We start from the raw sequence: 24,541 nt of genomic DNA, 5'->3' as shown, positions 1-24,541 counted from the left end.
TGCTTGAGCTACCGACGGTTCCAATGATATATTGTGTAAATGAATCTAGTCAGCTAACTTGCTGACATATTTTCCATATTTCCACTCAGTAATGTCTTGTGGAATAACTTTCTGGGCTAAGTCACAACTTGGAAAGCAAATAACGACTGTACAAAAGCCAGCAGTAAGTTTTTTTGTGGCATTCAGCAACGGACGTCATGTAGATAACTATTGAAGAAGCTAGAGATTTTAGCTGCGCCGTCTCAATACATATGCATTCGCAAATGAAATTCGTCATAAATAATCCATCACAGCTTAAGAAGAACAGTGAGGTCCATATCTACAAGACCAGAGAGAAAATAACCTCTGTTACCCATTTTTAAAGCTGTTAGTGTTCAGTAGTTCAGTATGCAGCAACAAAAACCTTTGATAATGTCCCCAACAACATAAAGTGTTTGACAGGTAACATAGTAAATTTTAAATCTAACCTAAAATCATTTCGCCTGAACAACTTCTATTTCGTGGACAAATTTCTGTTTAAAAATGGCAGCCTGTAAAAAATAAAAGAGCTAGTCTTTAACCGCGGTTGCGTGAGTAGCACTAAAAATTTGTCCACTAATGTTAACATTGGACATTTATACATATGTTGAAATATACTCGTTCCAAATCATTTCTATATAAGAGCCATGGAAATGATCTATGGTACATGGAACTATCTAAGTAACTAACAACGAAATTTTCTTTATTTGAAGCTAATCTGGTAAATGATACGCCGGTGCGAGTAAGTATAAACGTGTAAAATAAGTGGTGCATCAGAAACATTTATCCGCTCTTGCTGCACTATATTTTCTGCAGAAATAAAGGCGGAAATTTATGATGAATTTTACCTTAGGCAAAGGACTGCAGACTTTTATTTTCGAAACAGCCAGTTGAATTTAGGAGGCTATATTTTATACAAGCAAGCACATACAGTATTGTGAAACATGCGAATAATCTTTGGAGTGTCTCTCTCATTGTCGACTGTGATATGTGGCTGTTACGCTCTCGATATAATTGCGTTGTGGTTGTTCATTTTTCCTCTTAAATTAGACGTGACCTCATCGCTGAACTCTGTGCGTGGCAGGAAACTTGTTTCCCACCTCCACGTTCAGACTGCGTTCACAAAATTCTAGACGTTGTTGCTTATCACCACCATGGAGGGCTCGTAGCAACTGAATCTTGCATGGTTTGAAACAGAAACGCCGACGCAGAACAACGCCAGACAGACGCATGGGGAATGGCTCTTTGCTAGCAAGACGAATAGACTTCTGTGCACAACGTTCAAAGCTGTGTTCAGAGCGCTCTACGATCTGAACGAACACACGGGGGCTTTGTGCAGATTTCCCTTTGCATAAATAAGCAGTGTCTTGAAACAGCTAGTGCCATCAGTGAATGAGTTGAGATGTAGGAGATGCATTGCCGTAGTCTACTCTCGAAGAAAATAACTCCGATAGTTGTAACTGAATTTAACCTCCTGAAACAGAGAAGTTAAAACGCCATTTATTGCTGGGTAATGAACGAGGACGCGAGTGAACTAGCAGTACCTAGGAGACCTCTGCCAACAACCTCTCGAACCCACTAATTACAACCGACTCAAAGATAAACTTTTCGTTTCGATGCGTAAGTCAAAATTGAACCCAAGTTTCTGTCTTTATTCGTTATGAAGAAGTAGTCTGCGAAACGTTTGAATTTTTCTGGAATACTGCGGCGGCGCGGTTCCTTCCGTCCCTTTACGACGAACCTGCACCTACCTGTGAACATTGTCTCAGCATATCATCAGTAGGGAAGCCGAGCGAAACCTACTGCACTTTGCCAGCCGGTGTGGCCGTGAGGTTCTAAGCGCTTCAGTCTGGAACCGCGTGACCGCTACGGTCGCAGGTTCGAATCCTGCCTCGGGCATGGATGTGTGTGATGTCCTTAGGTTAGTTAGGTTTAAGTAGTTCTAAGTTCTAGGGGACTGATGACCACAGATGTGAAGTCCCATAGTGCTCAGAGCCATTTGAACCATTTGAACCTACTGTACTTCGACGTGAACCAGGCTGCAATTAAAGTCACTAAATCTACGTTTCGGGAAAAAGTTTTCACACGAAATGAGAGGTTAATATATTCTGAAACTTAGGTGAATAAGTATCACTGCCAAGTCCGTGCGTCTTAACACTGTCACTCACAATTCCTTTCACTCACGTTAGCAAGTTTATGGTGTTGCGTTTCCCGAAAACGTAATAGCTACAAAAATACGGATTGTTTTTGATTGAGAATGCTCGCCAAATATTAAGTCTGTCGGTACCTAATGCCGCCACAGTTTTTAGCCACCGACCTGCCCAATACGCCACGCAGAATAGATGTCTTTTCTCGTCACAAAATTCACTTAAAAATTCCGAAATTTGTACACACCCATCCGAATAATTATGCCGTCATTTACCACACTTTTGATGTATGAAACACTGCTAGATCCAGCAACTTATCATTTCCATCGGAACTACTACTACACACGTCCGAACTGTTTCATGGCTAGGCTGCGACTCCTCTCTAGAATACTCTAAGTCTTCTCTACAAGCAGAGACAAGCGCGCGAAGAATATTGCTTTACCATTGGTCAGTTTACTCAACAGCCAATAGAAAACAACATTCTCCCGCGACAGTCCGCGCTTTTCATCAATAACCAATCGCAAAATAGTAAACCCAACGACTGCACTATTTACCGACGTAATTACCTAATATGCTGAAGTTTTCTTGATGCATAAAGTTATTTACTATTGCTATTTATATCTGAATTAACTTTCCCTTTACCATAAACTTACTTTACAGATCTATTCTACAAAAATCCCCTTTGTCCACATCCATACTTCTTCGAAATGTTCCCACACTAAATCCCACTACATAACTCGTTAAACAATTATCTTCATATTAACCTTAAACCACACTCACGCATCATTCATACTGCTAAAACACATTTATAACATTTTACCTACACAAAAAGACATAATAACACTTTATGAAAATACTAGAACAGTTTATGAAAAACATTGTATTACTTTAGTGCACTCTAGTGGGCACAATCGAAACTAAATCAGTCCCCTATCCAATATTGTCCTCTATCGGCTGTTCCATAAAGTACGTGCGCGTCCAGTCTCGCGTCACCATCTGTCACTATCCAGCTCTGAGACACATCTCCCACTTAACCGCCTCCAAGGCAGGATCGGTATACGGCGCTACGCCTCAATACCCTATATATTAGATCATTTGTTCCAATTTCCCATTCCGAAGCGTTGAAAGGCATCATAAAAATGCATCATTTTCAGGCAGTGGGAAGAACATTTGCCTTCAGGCTATCACGCAATGGGTGAACGTTTGTCTTAGGGTCTTCCGGGAAGATTTCGGGGTGACAAAATGCGACGGGCCAAAAGAGATCATACATGACACTGTGATGGATCTCCATGACTTTGATCACTTTGCTGACATAAGCATCTCTGCTGTCGGTATCACAATAGGGCTGAGCTGCACAGCAGCTGTGGAACGCCTCCATCATTCGCTCTCGTCACATGTAATCGCTACCGGCGATGGCAGCAAATTACGTCTCCTTGCGGCTGGCACTCGCCGCTACAGTCCCGCCGAAAGGCCCGCGCGCACTGCCCTGCGCAATATACACAGGTGGAGGCTGGCGTTCCATTCGTCATGCCGAGAGATACTCGGTTACAGCGCGCGACTCGCGGAAGTGGTAATGACTTCTGCGTAAGTGACGGCATATTAACAGGATTAAAGGCTAGCTGCCAGCTCATTGTCGCTCACAAAGGAGGATCTTGCCGCCGCGCCGGATCCGTCCCACAAAAGGAACGCCGCCGCCCGAACCCTACCATTAATCCTTTAACCGCGCGACCACGGCGAGAAAATGATTTCTGCCCTGCGGCGAAAGCGGCTGGGTTCCCAGCGCCCCTTACCTGTAAACACAGAAAACGTTCGCCTTCTGTTTCCGCTGCCGATTGCAGCGCGAACAGCAGCCACAGGATGTTCAGCAAGTTGCAACCGGTTGACTATCAAAGTGAAGTATATTCCCGAATTTTACACTTTTCCGATTTGTTAAACACGTTTATCTCAAGCCTACTAAAGCTACTGTATGCTTCATTACCATCATTATACATTTACTGTAATTGTCACACCTTTTGTCCTCTATGACCTTAACTCTCTTTAATAAATTTTGGAAATTAGTGGTAAGTTCTGTGGAACCAAATTGCCGGTGTCGTCGGTACCTAGGCTTGCACAGTATTCACTCTAACTTAAACCAACTTACGCTAAGGACAACACACACACCCACGCCTGTGAGGGACTCGAACATCTGACGGATGGATCTCTTTAAAATTCTTTCGCCTTGAAGTATTTTCCAGGTCAGCCTGGATCAATTCCATCCATCTTAAGCCATCCTTTGCCAGGTCTGACCTTTCAATCACGTCTAATTTTGAATTCGTTTTAGTTCTTTCATGACATTCATTTTTATTCATTTCTGTCGAGCGTTCCAAACTGGAAACACTTTTAATTCATGTTGCCCTGCACAGCCCTCTTTCTCTAGTAAATACATGTTCTAGACAAACGAGAGAGTCAAACTGTGCCCCTACTAAAAATTCATATTCGCAGTCGCAATCGCGAGGAATCAGTCACGTACAAAAAGTTGTTCAACTAGAGCCATCGTTAGTTTCTGGTGTTGTTCGATTATGAAAACAGCTGGAGCATGTGGTATAACTCCACATAACATTGCAAGTGCAGATTTACACAATTCTGTGATTCACATGGCTCACTAATAGCGTAATCGTTTTCTTCTTCTTGTTCTTCTGCGTTGATTTATGTTTACTTATTTTTTTGAGTTGATAAGAGCGTTAACGGCTGGATTTCTCTGACCGCTATTCTATAAAGTGAATAATTCCGCTGGTTGACTCTGCAACAAAAGAAATCATCTAAAAATATGTAACAGTTATTCACATTCCTTTCAACACTTCCCTCACAAGACTAACCTTAACTCATAAACGTTTTTCGCTAACATGAGGAAAGCAAGACAACATACATAAATTTTCATTTTCGTGAATGACTTCTTCAGACAACCAAAATTTGCTATATCAGTTTTTTTAAATGGAAGACTTGCTTCAATCACAAATCAGTATTGATCGACTTAATGTTAAAAATATTTCACTAAGTGGTAATTTTTTGGCATTAGACAGAGTGAGATAGAAAGCTCAATGTATTATCATGGTCTGTAAACATTCCATTTTGTTGACATCAGTTGTTCACGGAATTTACGAGTGTCCACTGCATGCACGTAACGGCTCTCATACATTACGATAAACGTCGGAAAATCATAAACACGTTAACATATAAAAGTTCAAACCTTTTTCCATGCAGTCTCCAAAATCGAACTCGAATCGATTATAAGTGACGACGCACCTTAAAAATCGACCGACACTCGGCTACACTCTTGCTGAGGTCTCAAAAATTTGTTCTTCTTTTTGGTGTTATCCCGGGCGATCACATATTGAAGCAGGAAATTCCTGCAAAGAAAATCAGCTCGGCTACTAGAGCTCTTATGTATCCGTGAAGCTTGCACATCCTGACGAAAAGATGTTTGAAAATGCCCTTCTGGGCTGAAGATGGCTGATCGTATTTGTAATGAATAATAAACAATTTTAGCGGCCGAGCTCTTTCCCTTACTATCATAATTTGCAGCTTCATGTGATCTGTGGAGTCATATCCCCCAGTGACACGGAATATCTTTCCATCGGCCATTTGGGCGGTATATGTCAATGGTGAATACGCTAGTTTCGTATTTGGGAAGGATCTCATCCCTGTTCAGCAGTCCACATTAAGGTTTACTGTGGTCTCGGTAAATTATTTCAGTTTGATACCTGGGAGTGTCATTTAAACAGACCTGTGGACATTTTCTTCGTCAGCCTTCTCCAACCGAGATAACGCTTCTCCGTTAACGACCTTAATATCGACAGGACTTTAAACTTCAGTCTTTTTCAAAAACATTTTTATGGGTTCATCTCGCCTGCGTGTCATACAGTACAAGAAATAGACAAAGAAGAGTTATATAGGCTTCCCTTTTTTACAACTATGCATGCATCAGAAACTGTTACTAACCAAATCTAAATTCACCGGGAGTTAACTGGAAAAGTAGTTCTGAGATAAGGTATCACGTAGAGCACTTGTACAAAGAAATCAGATTCAGCACTTTGACATTCGCTGCTGAATAAATACTTTCTTCAGGCTTTTCCATATATTACGAGCTTCGCTTTTATGTAACAGTTTTGCTCTTGTGTATATTAATACGGTCTCCGAACTTTCCATCAGTTCGTCATCTAGCTGCTTTCTTATTTCTTGGAATAAAATTCCTGGGCCCAGCAGCCGTCGAGTTGGCTGCCTACATCTCCCGCCAGCTTTCATTTCATTTCCATTAGAGTCTTAATTACGTCTTCAGTTCCAGTCAATCACTACTACAATGGTTTGTTTTCCTGTCTCCTACAGTAATTCCAAATACGCATCTATCCATTTGTTTTCGAATGATTTTCTCATTGAAAGTCGAAAGCATAACGTCAGTAACTAGTATTATACATCAAATGCAAAAAAAAATTCCATTTCTGAAAAATCTGGCTCCTCGTTTATAAAACTCTATTTAGTTCACTAAGAAATAAATTTACCGAATAATAAAACGAAAGAGTTTCTGTTCAGCTAACTTTGATTAAGTTAGAGATGTTGAAATTCAGAGGCTCTAGGAACACGTTATTTCCGTGCGACAACTGCTAACGTGATGGGAATGCTATTCATCAACTGCCTACTCACCACGAAATGTCACACAATAGACGTTAAACGGTGGTACACCGCGCAGATCCCCATGTGTTCAACAAAACAGCAGAGCACCGGTGATCGCGATTTTACTTCGCACAGAAAAGACCGGTGAGTTAGTGCTCGACCTTCAGGAGAGTCCCACATGCGGTATGTGTTGAAAATTCCTGTCAACAGAGCTGCAATGAAATGAAGGACGTTTCGACTGGCACGAGACGCGCGCTGCGCCGAGACGTAACGACACAGCTACGTAAGCTGGCTGTAACTCGGCGCGCGGCAGCGGGGGACGTCAAAGCGTAATCGCTTTTCACGCTCATATTCGTAATATAGTACCTTGTATTCATTCTCTGCCTCTGCCCATTATACAGAAGAAACATTGTCTTCCTAGCAACATGAGACATCACTGAATGCAAGTCTGGACAGCTTATTGCTACTCGGCGTTCCCCCTTGATTGTCAGAAACTACGAGAAGTTCTCTTCAAGTGCACAAGATTCAAAAGAACTCGGACGTATCTGGCGTAAATTACTTCACGACATGTGTCCATACGCTAAGGTATACAATACTTAAGATCCGTTCTCTGGATGGTAACGCCAAAGTCATTTACTGAGTTTGTCTGCAGACCGGTCCTTCAGAGGGGGTTAAGTCCACAATTATACACTATTCACGTGTAAAAGACTGCACCTTTCTAAGAGACAGTTTACTCCGTTATAATAATTCCCAATGAAGCATGGGGAGAATGCAGAAATAGCAAAGTCTTAATCTTCGGGCACGTAGATGATATAGAGATGCATCTGTCGTCTGGACATTTGTCACCAACGCTTGGCTACAATGTTGAGACTGCCGTTTCGGAAGACAATGGTAAACGAAATGGAAGAGGAAATGCAAGATATCACTAGATAGCCAGTTGTTTTGAAAACATAGGAAGGAGTCACTTAATTTCTATCCACGTCTACATGTATACTTCGCAGGTATTTGTGACGGTGGGTAATCTTTGTACCATTATCACTTCCCTCTTTTCCTGTTCCAGTAGCGAATGATTCGCGGGAAGTACGATAGTTGGCAAGCATCCGTGTGAGCTCGAGTCTCTCTGATTTTATGATCATGGTCTTTCCGCGGTATTTACGTTGGATGAAGGGATACTTCCAATGGATTCCATTCGGGCATCTGGCTTAGTTGCTATTAGTTTTATATGGTCGTTCCTCTTTAAATCGTTGGGTACGCATACTCCTCAGTATTTTATGGCTGTGACTGTTTACAGTGATTATTTTGCGATCGTGTAGTTATACAGTAATGAATTCGACGGGTGTATCATCAACACTGTCCTATACTATAAGTGCGAACATTTTAGGTTAGGCCTGAGCGTGACTGATGAATTGAAAACAGTAATTGTTGTAGTCAGTCACGTTTTTATTCTCCTGACTACATGTGTCGAGAGTTTCTACCTCCATCATTAGATGGATTCATGTTAATAAGGCTTGGATGTGTTGTATGGACGTGTTTTGAGACGACTGCTTAGTTTATCTACAAGACCGGAAGGCAATGTCCTCGAGATGAAAACGATTATCGTTGAACTATATTTTCTAAGGAGAAAAGTGATTCATTAGGAAGGACAGAAAATGAACTCTATGGTAACTGTAGATGATTTCGTAATACACTTCGCTGTCTTCGTCACTAGTGTTCGAAATATACCTAACAAACGAAAACATTTCAAAATCTCTAATGTGTGTCGCACGAATCTATTCTCCTAACAAATAGACAATACTCCGTCGTAATTAATGTTTGGCAGATGTCGTTATACAGCATATAGAAACCGTAAAATTCCGCTGCTGAGAAGAATGCACGCGGCAGTAATGTGTCTATGAGAGGGTGACGTGGTCTGAACTGAATAGTATGCGCTGTTCTAGACTCATTTTCACGATCGCAGTTATGTGAAAATCGTGTGACTGACGTGAAGCGGTTAGGGCGATATAAAGTTTTGTATTGGCAGAAGAGCCAACACCGTGTTACGAGTGGAGGCCGAAATGCACGCGTTTTAGCTCACGCAGGCTGGCGTGAGGAGGGAAAAAGTATACTGACGTGAGGTCTGTAACATGACAAGGAATGAGAATTCAGAAAGCGGACGTAATTAGTTTGATACTTAACTTTAATCCATTACATGACTCACAATATTATCTGTTCAGAATACATTCTTGAAGATAGTACTTACAGTAACTGAATATGGCGCCTTGCTAGGTCGTAGCAAATGGCGTAGCTGAAGGCTATGCTAAACTGTCGTCTCTGCAAATGAGAGCGTATGTAGACAGTAAACCATCGCTAGCAAAGTCGGCTGTACAACTGGGGCGAGTGCTACGGAGTCTCTCTAGACTAGACCTGCCGTGTGGCGGCGCTCGGTCTGCAATCACTGATAGTGGCGACACGCGGGTCCGACGTATACAAACGGACCGTGGCCGATTTAAAGGCTACCACCTAGCAAGTGTGGTGTCTGGCGGTGACATCACATAAAGATATTAAATTGTCCCATATCTTGAGTCCACTAACACCTCAGAAATAATATCGCTCTGATTCCCCATTTGTGTGTTTGGTATCACTAGCGGCTGTATCAATAACATATTTATACTGGCACAGCGCATGCAACTACTGAAATGTGTTTCTCTGCGTACACTTCTTTGTATTCTGTTAAAACATCGCCAACGGTAGGGTTTACTCGTCTGTTTCTTGCTTTTAAAGCGAATGTGATGTCTATCTACACGTTTCACTTGAATTTTACCGTTTAGCAGTGGCGCTGTCTGCCACAGAATTTACTTTCTCTGTGGTTCGTAGCGCTAAACGTTCAAGGAAAGACCTTTGATAATCATGCGCTGCTTCTGAGTGGAGAGTGGGCCAACGCTAATCGTCCATAAAATGAAGGTGTACACAAATATATATGTGCGGCATCGTTGGTTTCACTTATTCTATAAAAATAACGCACCTTACTAGCATCTAACACATTATTTCTTCAACAGGCAATAGAAACACACAGTATGTAAGTTACGCGATTATAATACTTGTCATAACCAAGTTGCTCGATTAATATTTATTCCATCAAAGACTGCTGTATATAAATAACCATGTAGGAATTCCTGTGCATGATTTAACTGAGATATCCACAGCTTCCGTGAAAGGGTGGGAGAGATGTGTGGAACATACAGTCACGTTATATGGCACCCTTACACGCTAATGCCTGTCTAATAAGTCGTATATCACCAAGAGAATAAGTGTGCAACGTATAGAATGCAGTAGGGTTGACAGAGTGAATCTTTTTTTCCCCTTTCCGGGGAACGGTCATCCTAAGGCAGCTATTAAAGAGGGTTCGCCATCTGATGAACTGATACTTAGTGCGGAGGTACTATAACCAGTTTCCAGTTCGCACAGAATCAACCATTCAAAAATACATCCATAGAATGATCGTTAGTAATGGACTTTTATAAGAATTTATTAATGAAGTCTGCAATTATGATGAATATTAAAAATTAATTTTCGTTTAAATAACAAAATAAATTTATTTCTGATCATTATTGTTTCAGCTCATGCCATATTCTAATGTTATGAACGGAATAAAGCGGACCCTGCCTAGTTAATACTTAAAACCAAACTGGTACTCACCGAGCCTTTGAAAGCAGACATATAGACCTCAAAGCCAAAGAGCGCCCGTGCACCAGATCAGTGTCATAGTAGCGTTGTTCGTGAACACCATTAAAAAAAATCTCCGCACAGTTATTCGGGCTGACTTGTCAGGAAATTCAACACCGTTACTTTCGAACCTTCACAGAAGCCCTTCGGGTACACCCTCTTAGTCTAGCACTCCTGGATAAAAAGCGGCCGGCCGGAGTGGCCGTGTGGTTCTAGGCGCTACAGTCTGGAGCCGAACGACCGCTACGGTCGCAGGTTCGAATCCTGCCTCGGGCATGGATGTGTGTGATGTCCTTAGGTTAGTTAGGTTTAATTAGCTCTAAGTTGTAGGCGACTGATGACCTCAGCAGTTAAGTCGGATAGTGCTCAGAGCCATTTGAACCATTTGATAAAAAGCGTACTTGCTTCTGTTAAGTCAAAAATTCTTTAGGACAAGCACATATTTGAGAAGATACTCCGTATGATAGTATATACGAGTTTTACGTTCAAACTGCGTCTACATTCTCCCTCTGCAAACCATGGGAAGTGCTTGGCTGAGGAGACTTCTGGTCGTACCTATGAATGAGCATTTACGACAGCTTCATCTCACAGTCCAACATATTATTACTACCATGTATTGATATAAGGTGTGTGAGTCCTGTCGTTATTGTAATTACTTAATGCCACAGTCATAGAACGCTAGTTTACTGCGTTTTGTAAATTCCACGATTTTTAATTTCTGATTATCTGAAACAAGTTGACAAAGCCTTATCAATATGCCAATGGATATCTGTGTAGGATTTTTGCGACTGGTATTTCATTATAGATAACTGCAGCATATAATTTGTTATAAAAGTTATCTGACAGGTGATTAACTTACATGTACAGCAAGAGTCCTAATATACTTCCCCACTGCACGCTTGAGGTTACTTCTACTCGCCTGGATGACGCTCCGTTCAGATTAGCATGGATTTTCCTCTCTGCCACGAAATCCTCGATCCAGTTACAAAAATCGTTTTCCACCATTTATTACCGAACATTCGTTAGTTGTTTTTTTTATGATTGTTGTCTTCAGTCAGAGAGTGGTTGCTCCCCACGATGATCAATTCTGTGCACCCATCTTCCTCTGCATTACTTTTGCAATCAAGACCCATTTGAACACGCTTACTGCATCTGAGACTTGGTCTCTCTCTACAGTTTTTAGACCCCACACTTCTTTGCATTAGGAAAATGACGATTCCTTGATGTCAAAGGAAGTCTCCAATCAACTTACCCCTTCCTTTAGTCAAGCTGTGCCACAGATTTCTTCTCTCCTCATTTCGATTTAGTACCTCTTCATTAGTTACCCCATCTGCCCGTTTAATGTCCAGCACTCACATGTAACACCGCATATCAAAAGCTTCTACTCATTTTTCCCCTTAAATTTACCATCCACGTTTCACTTCCAAGCTAGGCTACTCTCCAAACAAATGTCTTCAGAAAATACTTCCCAACATTTAAATTTAAATTCGCTGCTAACAGGTTTGTACTTTTTAGAAATATTTTTCTTGCTACTGCATCTCCATCTTCATTTCCCAAGCTACCTTGCCGTATGTGGGGGGTGGTACTCTGTGTACTAGTTTCACTTTCACTTCCCCTATTCCAGTCTCGAATGGTTCGCGGAAAGCACGCTTTCATCTGAACCTCCTTGTGGTCAGTCTAACAGTTTTTAAATAAATGATGATTTTCACCCGACAGTGTAGTTCAGTGTCGCACTGCGTTCGCAAACTGAATAAGACGGAATCTATCTGTCCTGATAAGCGCTCTGAATTAGCAGCTACACTACTGGCCATTAAAATTGCTACACCACAAAGATGACGTGCTACAGACGCGAAATTTAACCGACAGGAATAAGATGCTGTGATATGCAAATGATTGGCTTTTCAGAGCATTCACGCAAGGTTGGCGCCGGTGGTGACACTTACAACGTGCTGACATGAGAAAAGTTTCCAACCAATTTTTCATACACAAGCAGCAGTTGACCGGCGTTGCCTGGTGAAACGTTGTTGTGATGCCTCGTGTGAGGAGGAGAAATGCGTACCCTCACTTTTCCGACTTTGATAAAGGTCGGATTGTAGCCTATCGCGATTGCGGTTTATCTCATCGCGACATTGCTGCTCGCGTTGGTCGAGATCCAATGACTGTTAGCAGAATATGGAATCGGTGGGTTCAGGAGGGTAATACGAAACGCCGTGCTGGATCCCAACGGCCTTGTATCACTAACAGTCGAGGTGACAGGCCTCTTATCCGCATGGCTGTTACGGATCGTACAGCCACGTCTCGATCCCTGAGTCAGCAGATGGGGACGTTTGCAAGACAACAACCATCTGCACGAACAGTTCGACGACGTTTGCAGCAGCATGGACTATCAGCTCGTAGACCATGGCTACGGTTACCCTTGACGCTGCATCACAGACAGGAGCGCCTGCGATGGTGTTCTCAACGACGAACCTGGGTGCACGAATGGCAAAACGTCATTTTTTCGGATGAATCCAGTTTCTGTTTACAGCATCATGATGGTCGCATCCGTGTTTGGCGACATCGCGGTGAACGCACATTGGAAGCCGTGTATTCGTCATCGCCATACTGGCGTATCACCCGGCGTGATGGTATGGGGTGCCATTGGTTACACGTCTCGGTCACCTCTTGTCGCATTGACGGCACTTTGAACAGTGGACGTTATATTTCAGATGAGTTACGGCCCTTGGCTCTACCCTTTATTCGATTCCTGCGAAACCCTACATTTCAGAAGGATAATGCACGACCGCATGTTGCAGGTCCTGTACAGGCCTTTCTGGATACAGAAAATGTTCGACTGCTGCCCTGGCCAGCACATTCTCCAGATGTCTCACCAATTGAAAACGTCTGGTCAATGGTTGCCGAGCAACTGGCTCGTGACAATACGCTAGTCACTACTCTTGATGGACTGTGGTATCGCTTTGAAGCTGCATGGGCAGCTGTACCTGTACACGCCATCCAAGCTCCGTTTGACTCAATGCCCAGGCGTATCAAGGCCGTTATTACGGCCAGAGGTGGTTGTTCTGGGTACTGATTTCTCAGGATCTATGCACCCAAATTGCGTGAAAATGTAATCACATGTTAGTTCTAGTATAATATATTCGTCCAATGAATACCCGTTTATCATATGCATTTCTTCGTGGTGTAGCAATTTTAATGGCCAGTAGTGTACGATAACAAAGCCAGCTAGGCAGAAGAGTTCTTTGTTCCCGCTGACGGACCTATTAATACTCCGCAAAGAAGCCTGCGGAACAACAAGGAAACATCAGTCACGCCTGAGTTATCCCGTGCACCAATAAGCTCGCGAAAGCGGCCTCACTCCTTCATTAGCGTCCAGTCAGGCACCCGGCAGACACATCCACTCCTAGTGATTAGAATACGAACAGCGGCGTAATTCTGTTCCCGTCTGGCGCTGCGTCGGCACCGCTTTGCGCCGACCGGCATTTCCGTTAATAGGCAATATATTTTGTTCGAGCCCTAGTGGCTTGTCGCACTTGCAGACAGCGCCATTTTCTGCTACTAAGCGAAGCATCGGTACCCCTATTTGTCAGAGACGCGGTGCTAATGAGTTCGATGTCACGTCAACGACAGCTTATCCTCATTTCGTGAGCTGGCTATTACGTGGTGTCGAAGATGCTCATTTCAGTTGAACGAACAGTCTCTCTTGAGCGTCGCGCTTTGAGCATAGACAGAAAGCAAGCGGAACACTCTAAATTACGAGTATGCGTCCGTATTATAGGACAAGAAGTTGCTTCAACCTTGTAACAAAGCTATGTTGGAGCAGTTGGAAAAAGTTAGACCTATATATGGCCTAAAATCATGTAGGCGAATTAGACGGTAATACGGTGAAAGGAGTCGGGTACGGTATATTCTAGAATGAATGATGTAGGTTTTAGTTTCCTCAGATAGCCCTTCTGTTAGAGTGGTTCAGAAAAATACTAATCATAACGCTATTCTTTAAATTTCACAATATGTATGAATGACCTAGTAGATAGTGTCAGAAGATCCGTGCGGCTTTTCGCGGATGATGCTGTAGTATATAGAGAAGTTGCAGCATTAGAAAATTGCAGCGAAATGCAGGAAGATCTGCACCGGATAGGCACTTGGTGCAGGGAGTGTCAACTGACCCTTAACATAGACAAATGTAATGTATTGCGAATACATAGAAAGAAGGATCCTTTATTGTATGATTATATGATAGCGGAACAAACACTGGTAGCAGTTACTTCTGTAAAATATCTGGGAGTATGCGTACGGAACGATTTGAAGTGGGATGATCATGTAAAATTAATTGTTGGTAAGGCGGGTGCCAGATTGAGATTCACTGGGAGAGTCCTTAGAAAATGTAGTCCATCAACAAAGGTGGCGGCTTATAAAACACTCGTTCGACCTATACTTGAGTATTGCTCATCAGTGTGGGATCCGTACCAGGTCGGGTTGACGGAGGAGATAGAATAGATCAAAAGAAGAGCGGTGCGTTTCGTCACAGGGTTATTTGGTAAGTGTGATAGCGTTACGGAGATGTTTAGCAAACTCAAGTGGCAGACTCTGCAAGAGAGGCGCTCTGCATCGCGGTGTAGCTTGCTGTCCAGGTTTCGAGAGGGTGCGTTTCTGGATGAGGTATCGAATATATTGCTTCCCCCTACTTATGCCTCCCGAGGAGATCACGAATGTAAAATTAGAGAGATTCGAACGCGCACGGAGGCTTTCCGGCAGTCGTTCTTCCCGCGAACCATACGCGACTGGAACAGGAAAGGGAGGTAATGACAGTGGCACGTAAAGTGCCCTCCGCCACACACCGTCGGGTGGCTTGCGGAGTATAAATGTAAATGTAGATGTATCTTACTCTTTCTGCTAGTGTGTGTATATGGACGTGTGTGGGTGTGTGTGCGTATGTGTGTGTATGATGAGAGAGAGGGAGGGAGAGGGAGGAAGTGGAGGGAGGTTGGCAACCGCCTCGAGATTGCTGCACTTGTCTAGCAATTCCCTAGCCAATGTCATCATAGATTTTCCTTAGTTCATTTGCATATGACACGGATCTGCACACTAATGTGTAGCTAGATACGTTACCATGACGTCAGCGTTTCATCATACGCACTTTCCAGAGGGTGACAATAACACACAGCTGTATCATCGTAAATGAGGGAGAATACGAGCAAATGATACACCACGGCAAGCCCTTAGCTCGAGACAATGGGTTGGAGCACGCATTACCATGAGAAAGTAGCTCATCCTTTCTGCGAATCCTTCTGATACTGCTAAATACATCTCTGATGGTCCGAAGAACGTTTCTGTCAATGTCTTGCGAGCAAGAAAACACTGCGAATTGTCTGCAGCTGTTCTGTCCTCTAACTTCATTCAATAAGAAGTCGTTATGGTTGACAGTCATCTCTTAGCGCACATTCAAATTCGTATTATGTTACCATTACTGTTAGTTTGACTGAATCTCAATCTTTAGTCAACAGTAAGCTTTTTGGGGAGGGGTGCGTAGATTCGTTCCGTAAGGATGGTGGCAGAAATCGACCTCCACCTTCTTACAAAAGTACCAAGTGGTTTGATAAGTTTTCCAGAGAAGTCACCGAATGTCTACAACATGATTAGAATTTTAAGACCCTGATTTGAACCATTGCATCGGCAGGGACAATGCATCAGCTGTGGGAAAATCATAAAATTATGTACTACAAAAGGCTATTTCTCTTCTTAAGGGGTATCCCTGTTTCTCTCTCTATATATATTTTTTCTTTTTTTTTCCAAGTGGCTCACGGCCAGGTACATGCGTTTCTAACTGACACAGCTCGCATGGGGAGGGAGTGAAGAGCCTACGACTGCACACAGTATACAATCGAACAAATAGCTACTCCCAAATTCGCGTATGTGTATGATTTTTCCTCCAAGTTAGATTCTAGCTGCCCTTCTGAATTTTATAACTACCGCATCGAAAACATAGTTCCCCATCTCACACACTGTTAAGATTCGTCTAACTCATTTCCTCCTGTATATTCGTAGACTTGATAATCGTTAGTCCGTGTTAGAAACATCTGCTGCGAAAAAGATACCACGGGACTTTAGGAAGTGTAAACATTTTTGTTGCCTTTGAAGTCATCAGTACGAGGACTGGTTGGATGCAGCTCTGCGTGATGTCCTATTTTATGGATGTCTTTTCGTAGCTACAGCGTGCTAAGTCTACTTTATTCAGCTTCCTATATTCAAGTTTTGTTCTCTGTCTATAATTTTTACTGCTCGCACTTTCATCCCTCACCAAATGAACTATCCTTTGATACCTCAGGATATAGTCTATAAACATTTCCCTTCTTTGTATCACAAATTTCTTTTTTCCCCCAAACTATTTAGTACGGTTATGCCATCTACTCATTTAATCTTCAGCTTTCTTCCGTTGTACCAAATTACAATATTTTTATTCTCTTCTTGTCTGAAGTGTATATCGTCCAGGTTTCACTTCCTTAGAAGGTTTTAATCGAATCAAATACCTTCAGAAAATAATAATTCATAATAATTACTTTAGAACGTATTTCTCTTTTTTTAAATTTAGCTCCATCTGTAACCTGGAAATTCTCAGCGACTGTACTTATTTCAGTAGGTGAAAGAAGGTACAGCAATCAGTCGCAACTTGTGTTTGTTGTAGGAGATCTACATTTCGCTCACTGAGTGACGATCTTCAGTGCAGCAAATAAAGTTAACACATTTCAGCCGTTGTTTGGCATAGTCCTCCTTGGACTATACACGTTAAGAATATTGTAGTGTGAACTCTTGACGTGTATAGTCGAAGGGGTACTATACCGGACAACAGCTGGAATGTGTTAACTATATTTGCTGCATTGGTGGTGGTCACTCAGTTGCCGAATTTAAATCTGCTACAATAAACTCAAGTTGCGGCTGATTGCTAAACCTTCTTTCACCAATTGTGTTGCTCTTTGCCCATGATAATGATGGTGGTGGCTGTGGGTAAATTACTTGAAGAAATACACCAGTCAGTCTTGATGCTGTGTTTCTTTAAGTAACAGCTATATTTTTCAGAAAAGTTTTTACAGTTATTGCTAGTCTACATTTTATGTCCTCTCTACTTCTGCCATCGTCAGGATATGCATATTTTTCATTAAGTGCAATTTACAGAGGAAATAAATAGCCTGCTTGAAAGGCAGCTGAATGTTACACACATTAAAATACGGTAGAGAGGCTGTTTTATCTCCAGTTTTCTTCCTGTATCCTTGACATTTCCCGTTACCGATTTCGTACGTGGAACCTGTTCTCGCCTGGCAGCTAAAGAACCCCAACAGTCTTATTACTGAACGCTGATTACCGCAGTCCCGGCTGGTGTAATGACACCGCCAAAGCAATCCGCTCCGGCTTTCCGAGCGGAAGAGGTCGTGACGGCCGGTAAATCTCGGCTAAATCAGAAGATGACGGCCGCGTGGCAAATCGGCGCCAGCGCGCGCCCGGGAACACCTTTAACGGTGGGGGCGGTGGAGGTGGGTAAGCCCAGACCAGACAGCACCAGGTAATGCGTGGCTGGCCAAGAAGTCGCAGTGGGGTTTCCAGAGAGGTCATTCTGCAAATCAGCCCCTAAGGAGGGCGGCCATCCTAGGTGTCAATTTTAAAGGCTACTGTGGGACCCTAACTACTGGACATAGACAAAGTTTTCGATTTATCCAGCGATACAGAAACTGTTTATAAACTGTACTTATAACGCTTCCCTGTATCGGTAGTAAGGCTTATACAAAGTTTCCCCTCCAGACGCAGTTCCAAGATCAGAGTACATGCAGCTCATTCCGCAAGATCAGTGATGGGAAGCATTCTGTTTACTTTATACAAGGCAGACAGGCCAGAGACCTCTTACTGTACAGAGTCTTGTAGATTTTCAGGCATTGACAATATCAAAAACAGGAAGAGAGGACGCAGCCGAAGTTTTTTGCAGCCTGGCATACAGCACTTTTTTTAATAAACTGTGCCAGAAGGTTTCTCTTTACTAGTAGTAAGCCTGCTACAAAGCTGTCTCCCTGAACTCGGCTTCAAGTTCAGTGTAGATTCACGATGTTAGAAACAGTCTGAAAAGCTTGTAAGGATGTTGCAGGGGAGGTAGTGCTGAGAAATAATTGTTAAGATGAAAAACTGGACACGTTGCCCCGTTTCCAAGTTATTTAGCATTGCCATTATCCAATCAGGTGGGTGCGCGCGAATTCAAGCCCTTGCGCGCGCTAAAATGCGGCAATGGGCAGGCATCTGTGGGTCTGTGAGTTACCATTTGTTCTGAAACTCATTATCAATTAAAATGTGCAATATTTCGAAGTAATAAATTTAAACAAGTTGAGTTCGATTTGAGGAAACCAAACGAAAAACACGTTTGGCGGCACTGTCTTTGGCAAGTTGCTTCAGTGTGCGCTCGCAACGACTTGATTGGCTAACTTCAATGCTAAATAACTGAGAAACGGCACGGCGTAATGAATTTTGTTCTTCTTAACAATAATTTCTCAGCACAGCCTCCTCTGCAACAGCCTTACAAGCTATTCAGACTGCCGGCCAGAGTGGCCGAACGGTTCTAGGCGCTGCAGTCTGGAACCGAGCGACCGCAACGGTCGGAGTTTCGAATCCTGCCTCGGGCATGGATGTGTGTGATGTCCTTAGGTTAGTTAGGTTTAAGTAGTTCTGAGTTCTAGGGGACTGATGACCTCAGCAGTTGAGTCCCATAGTGCTCAGAGCCATTTGAGCCTATTCAGACTATTTCTGACATGTCGGGAGTTTCCCAAAGATCAGTGATGGGACCCATACTGTATACTTTATAAGTGACGTTAGGTCGACGACACCATACTATGCGCAGTTTTGTAGACGTGCTGCCACTATCAATAACAAAAGCAGGAAGAGAGGACGTGATCACTCCGGACGTCGGTTCGATTGTGCCCTCTGTAGGTGTATACTGGCGGCTCCTGGTTATCCGTATGATTACCAGTTTTATCACAGAGGGGCGTAAGGGTGGTGCATTATAGCGCCGAAATCGATAGCAAATAAAAACAGGACTTTTAAATAGAGCAGAAGGATTCATTCATATTCCAAAAATCATAGTAACAACTGGCGTCCGCTTATCTATCTGAAGATGTATATACGAATACAGAACTTAATTCTCCTTTGTATGCAAAAGCACAACATGTGTTTTATAACAATATATAGCGCGTTCGAAAAGTAGCTGTGCCCTGGACTATCGATGTAGATAACGTTGGAAGATCGAATCAAATTTACCAGAACACATGTTGGCAGAACTATTTTTCACAGATACGCGATCTTGTTTTTGTCTTGTACTTTTGTGTAACATTAAACTGTTTGGATCAGTTGATGAAAAGTGTTGAATGCGATGTGCAGTGTTTGGATGTTCAATATGTTTCTAAATTATGGTGCTTTCAACTGTGGAACATATTTTTCTTGTTAAACATGTATTTTGAGAAGGCGATAAACAGACAGCATAGGAGGCATTCGCTGAAAAATTCCCGGAAACAGCTGTACGTCATAGTAATGCGGTTCGTCGACTTATTGAGAAATTTTGAGAGACATTTTCAGTCTTAATGGCGAGAAAACTGGAGGACCACTTAACATTAAACGAATAGAAGTTGTTGGACATTTCTGACTATGCAGCAGAGGCCAGCAAAATCATTGCAAAAGTTGGAAAGGATTGAAACTGTTCCCGTATAAAATAACAGGAGTGCATGAATTAAAAGCTGCGTATCATGAAACGCGAACCTGTTGATGCAAATGATTACCATCTTTTATTAAGAGAAATGACATTGATATTCTTGACGCCACTTTCTGTACAGATGACGTCTGGTTCAGTCCGTCTGGTCATGTTGACACATGAAACACAAGATCATGGTCAGTCGAGAATCTTCGCTCTGTGCTTGAAACTCCACTAAATGACAGAAAAATGGTGTGTGGCTAGCCATATCCAGACGTCACATTATTGGACCTTTATTTTTTGAAGAAGTCATGATCAGTGAACGTTACTGTTTAATGATCCACGATTTAACAGGCCAGGCAAAGAAGACGAAATCGACTAGTCATGGTTTCAACACTCTGACGCTACTGCTCCCAAAGCTAACAACACTATGCGTTTTCTGGAAGAGTTTTTGGGGAATTTGTCATCTCAACCTATGGACTCCTCGCTCGCCGGACCTCAGACCACCGGGCTTCTTTCATAGGGGAGCAGCGAAATCTCTACTGTATTGCAATCTCCCACGCACGTTATGTGACAAAAACAGAAATGCCTCTGCGTGTGAGAGGCGTATCACAATCAGATACGCAGGAAGCGTTTTACAATAAAATTAAGCGATTTCAGATTTCAGTCATATGCAGTTGATGTTCATGAGATACGATGAGGGCCGGAGTGGCCAAGCGATTCTAGGCGCTACAGTCTGCAACCACGCGACCGCTACGGTTGCAGGTTCGAATCCTGCCTCGGGCATGGATGTGTGTGATGTCCTTAGGTTAGTTAGGTTTAAGTAGTTCTAAGTTCTAGGGGACTGATGACCACAGCAGTTGAGTCCCATAGTGCTCAGAGCCATTTGAACAATGTTTTTTTTTTTTTTTTTTTTTTTTTTTTTTTTTTTTGAACGCTATGAGTCTCGTCTTTATCTAAAACAGTGAGGGTACCTAAGCAATGAATTAAGATCTATACCAGGACCAGGATTCGAACCTGAATCTTCTGCTTCGTACGCAGACGCACTATTCGTTGCGCTACACTGGCACAACTGCTACTGCAATTCTGTTGACTATCCTATAACGTCTCTGTCTCCGATACAAATGCCAATTCACACTTCAGCCCATGGCTGTTCCCTTCATAACTCGCATCAGTATTGCCAAGGCTGTCCAATATTGGAGGGTCGTGGCATTACTGATGCACGTTTACAAGGGTAACAATAATGTGCTGAGGTGTGAATGGCAATTTGTATCAGGGAGGGAGATACAATAGAATAGTCATCACACCTGAGGTAGATGGTGTGCCTCTGTGGCACAATGGAAGTGCATCTCCTAATGAAGTAGGAGACACAGGTTCGAATCACACCCTAACTACAAATTGTAGTTCATTGCTTCAGCCTACATTAATATTGAAGAATTCAGAATTCTATGGCTGCTTGTGGATGTCATTTTCAACACATGGTGTAGCTTCACAGCAACTTTCAGAACACCTTGTATTTTAAACAAGTTAGATGATATACAAATGAGATGATTAACTAAACATTTTTTCAGTTCAGGAATGTAACAGAAAAAGAACCTAGTGAAGGGGCTCGTTTTCAGCTAGCAATCTACCAAATTTAGAAGGATATAGAGATGTTTATTCCTTTACAGTTTGTGCATCATACAGGATGACTACTCTGGATTTAAAATGTGAATAGACATATTGAAGCAAATAATGAAGAAATTGGAAGAAAGAAAAAGAGTACTAACGGCAATGTTGTTGCTGTGTGTTGCAGAGGGCCAAGCCAGCCACCTGAACCTGTTCAACTCGCGGCAGCAGGCGAAGAAGAAGCGGAAGTCGCGCACGGCGTTCACCAACCACCAGATCTTCGAGCTGGAGAAGCGCTTCCTGTACCAGAAGTACCTGTCTCCTGCGGACCGCGACGAGATTGCGGGCCAACTCGGCCTGAGCAACGCGCAGGTCATCACGTGGTTCCAGAACCGGCGCGCCAAGCTGAAGCGCGACATGGAGGAGCTCAAAAAGGACGTCGAGTCCACCAAGATCCTGAGCGCGCACAAGTCTTTCCTGGAGAACGTCACCGACCTCGGCATCCTGAAGAAGAAGGCACCCCCAAGCAGCGCCCAGATGGCGGCAGCTGCAGCGGCGGCGGTGGCGGCGGCGGCAGCCGTGTCCTCCGCGGGGGCGGCATCTGGGGGCGGCGGGGGCGGAGGCGACTCGGGTGTCGACAAGTAGATGGCACCACTGCAGGCCGCTGTGTCACACAATGTGCAATAATTAGACGGACACTCGCTATGTAGACATTGGGATTCTGAGTGCGACTCACTTGCGCGATATATCGCCACGGAGCATAGTTCGGTGTATATATGCCGACAAGTATTTTGTTCCTGTAATTAGAAGCGGTCAAGAAATAGTTCCGCACAGTCAATGTTTGTGAAGAACTGGGACCTGATAAGAAGTTGGTGGAGTATTGTACGCTATCCGTCATAAAAGCGAAACGATGTAGGAGTCAGCATATGTTGTGGCAAGATCGTTATTGTTGCTAGTATTTACTACTAAAAAAAGTCAAGTGCCAGGTTTGACGAGATATGGATGTCAACATTTTATGCAGTGCGAAAGTGAACTGTGAGCTGTCTTACGAACGTTGAGAAATGATGGCTTTCTCCTTGAAACTGAAAATTTTGTCCTGCTCTTATAACTCGTGTGACGTCCATTCGTTCAAAAAAAATCGTGTCATTAGTACTTCAATTACGCCTTAAAAAGCGGAGACTGCATCTACTTTGGGAAAAACGGGAAAGTTTTTTTATAAAAATGAATTTTAGGATCACAAAATCACTATTAAAGGAACAAAACCTATTCTGTGACCAGTGAATAAATGTTTGATAATCACGGTGCACTTTGAAGCTTAGCTCCATTTCAGATCACAACTCCTTTTATGATTTAAAAACTACAAGAGTTTAGTGAGGTGACTAATTACGGAGGGTTTTTGCTATTTCATTCGTTTTACTTCCAGTCATATTTACAAATGCAGTTATGTCTAACAGTAAAACTAATTTTCATTTTTTTAAACCCCTGGTAAAATCTTACGAACATATAGACCAACACGGCACATGATTTTTACCATAAGGTCTTAATTTCATGTAAATTATCGTTAACGAACGATTCTGCGGGAATTTGCTGTCCATTAAAGATTGCTGACTCCGTTATACCTTGAAGACAACACACAGAAAATGTCTGTGGAGTCGTCACACACCGTCTGAGCACCGAATTAAGTCCATTTCGGATTCTGGCAGGATCCTCCTTTTTCCCGCCACATTTTGAAAGGAACTTGTGGGGAACAACTAACTTAAAGTTATCAGCAGAACTGTTAATATACTGCGAGAACTTGACTGACCCAACGCTGTTGAAGCTAATTCACTGTGTGTATTAAGGTCCTACCTAGTGGTACTACTTAGAGGACAATGGAAACAGTAAACTGAAGGAGCCATGTGATCGCTGACTCTTCGTAATATGTGCACACCGCGAAGAACGAGTATTACGAACCAGGAGGCACGGCAGTGATTGTTTTACTCATTTCTGTTTCTTAGGCAAGAAACTTATGTGCAGTGCTGTGACAGTTGTTTTCTATGTACAGTCTCTCTAAACAGCGAGATGAAGGTTACGAATGTAAATACTCGCCATTGAGTGTAGCTAACTTGTGTCATAGTTTCGTACATGTAAGTGCTTCACGCTGTAGTTTCGTAACTGTGAAAACAGAGGTCAATATCTACCTTCATTATTCTAATTTTGTTACTTCGCTTCAATTTTGTCGCAACCACAGTGAAATCCATAAAAGATATAAATTGTAAATTCAAATTACTTGTGTCAAAAGTGATTGGTGATCTCAGAATAATAGGAATAAACAATAGCTGGCGTAGAGAGATAAATATAAATGTTGTAGTCTTACAATAACAATAGGAATGACGAATCAAATTGCTGTAATATATATACATACGGTTATATGTCCGCGATAATTTATTCCTATATGAGTTAATAAAAACAGTATTATAATACTAATTTTGTCATCAAATTCTTTGAACATGATCTGTTGATTGACAACTTCCCTACGATAATGACAGACACTCGTAAGTGCTATGGTTCCCAAAACATTCTTTTACCACAGCAACAACAATACAGTTCAAATCCTTTATCACTTCCTTAAAAGAAACAATGACTAATAATACAGCCTAAAATATTACTTGAAAATACACTTTGATTGCCACAGATGAACATCTGTATAATCTACAGTATCATAAGA

General features: G+C 42.5%; 1 protein-coding gene across 1 annotated transcript in view; it reads left to right on the top strand.

Annotated features, from left to right (window-relative positions):
- The window catches only part of LOC126474730 (homeobox protein Hox-A4-like), a 447,456-nt gene extending 423,253 nt beyond the window's left edge, over positions 1-24,203 (top strand). The window contains exon 4 of the mRNA XM_050102209.1: positions 22,022-24,203. Coding sequence (XP_049958166.1) covers positions 22,022-22,479 — 458 coding nt within the window. The 3' untranslated portion in view covers positions 22,480-24,203. The remainder of the gene's footprint in view (positions 1-22,021) is intronic.
- The last annotated feature ends 338 nt before the right edge of the window (positions 24,204-24,541 follow it).

The sequence above is a fragment of the Schistocerca serialis genome, chromosome 4 (assembly GCF_023864345.2).
Source record: "Schistocerca serialis cubense isolate TAMUIC-IGC-003099 chromosome 4, iqSchSeri2.2, whole genome shotgun sequence".
Lineage (NCBI taxonomy): Eukaryota > Metazoa > Arthropoda > Insecta > Orthoptera > Acrididae > Schistocerca > Schistocerca serialis.
This window is presented reverse-complemented; position numbering and strand designations above follow the sequence as displayed.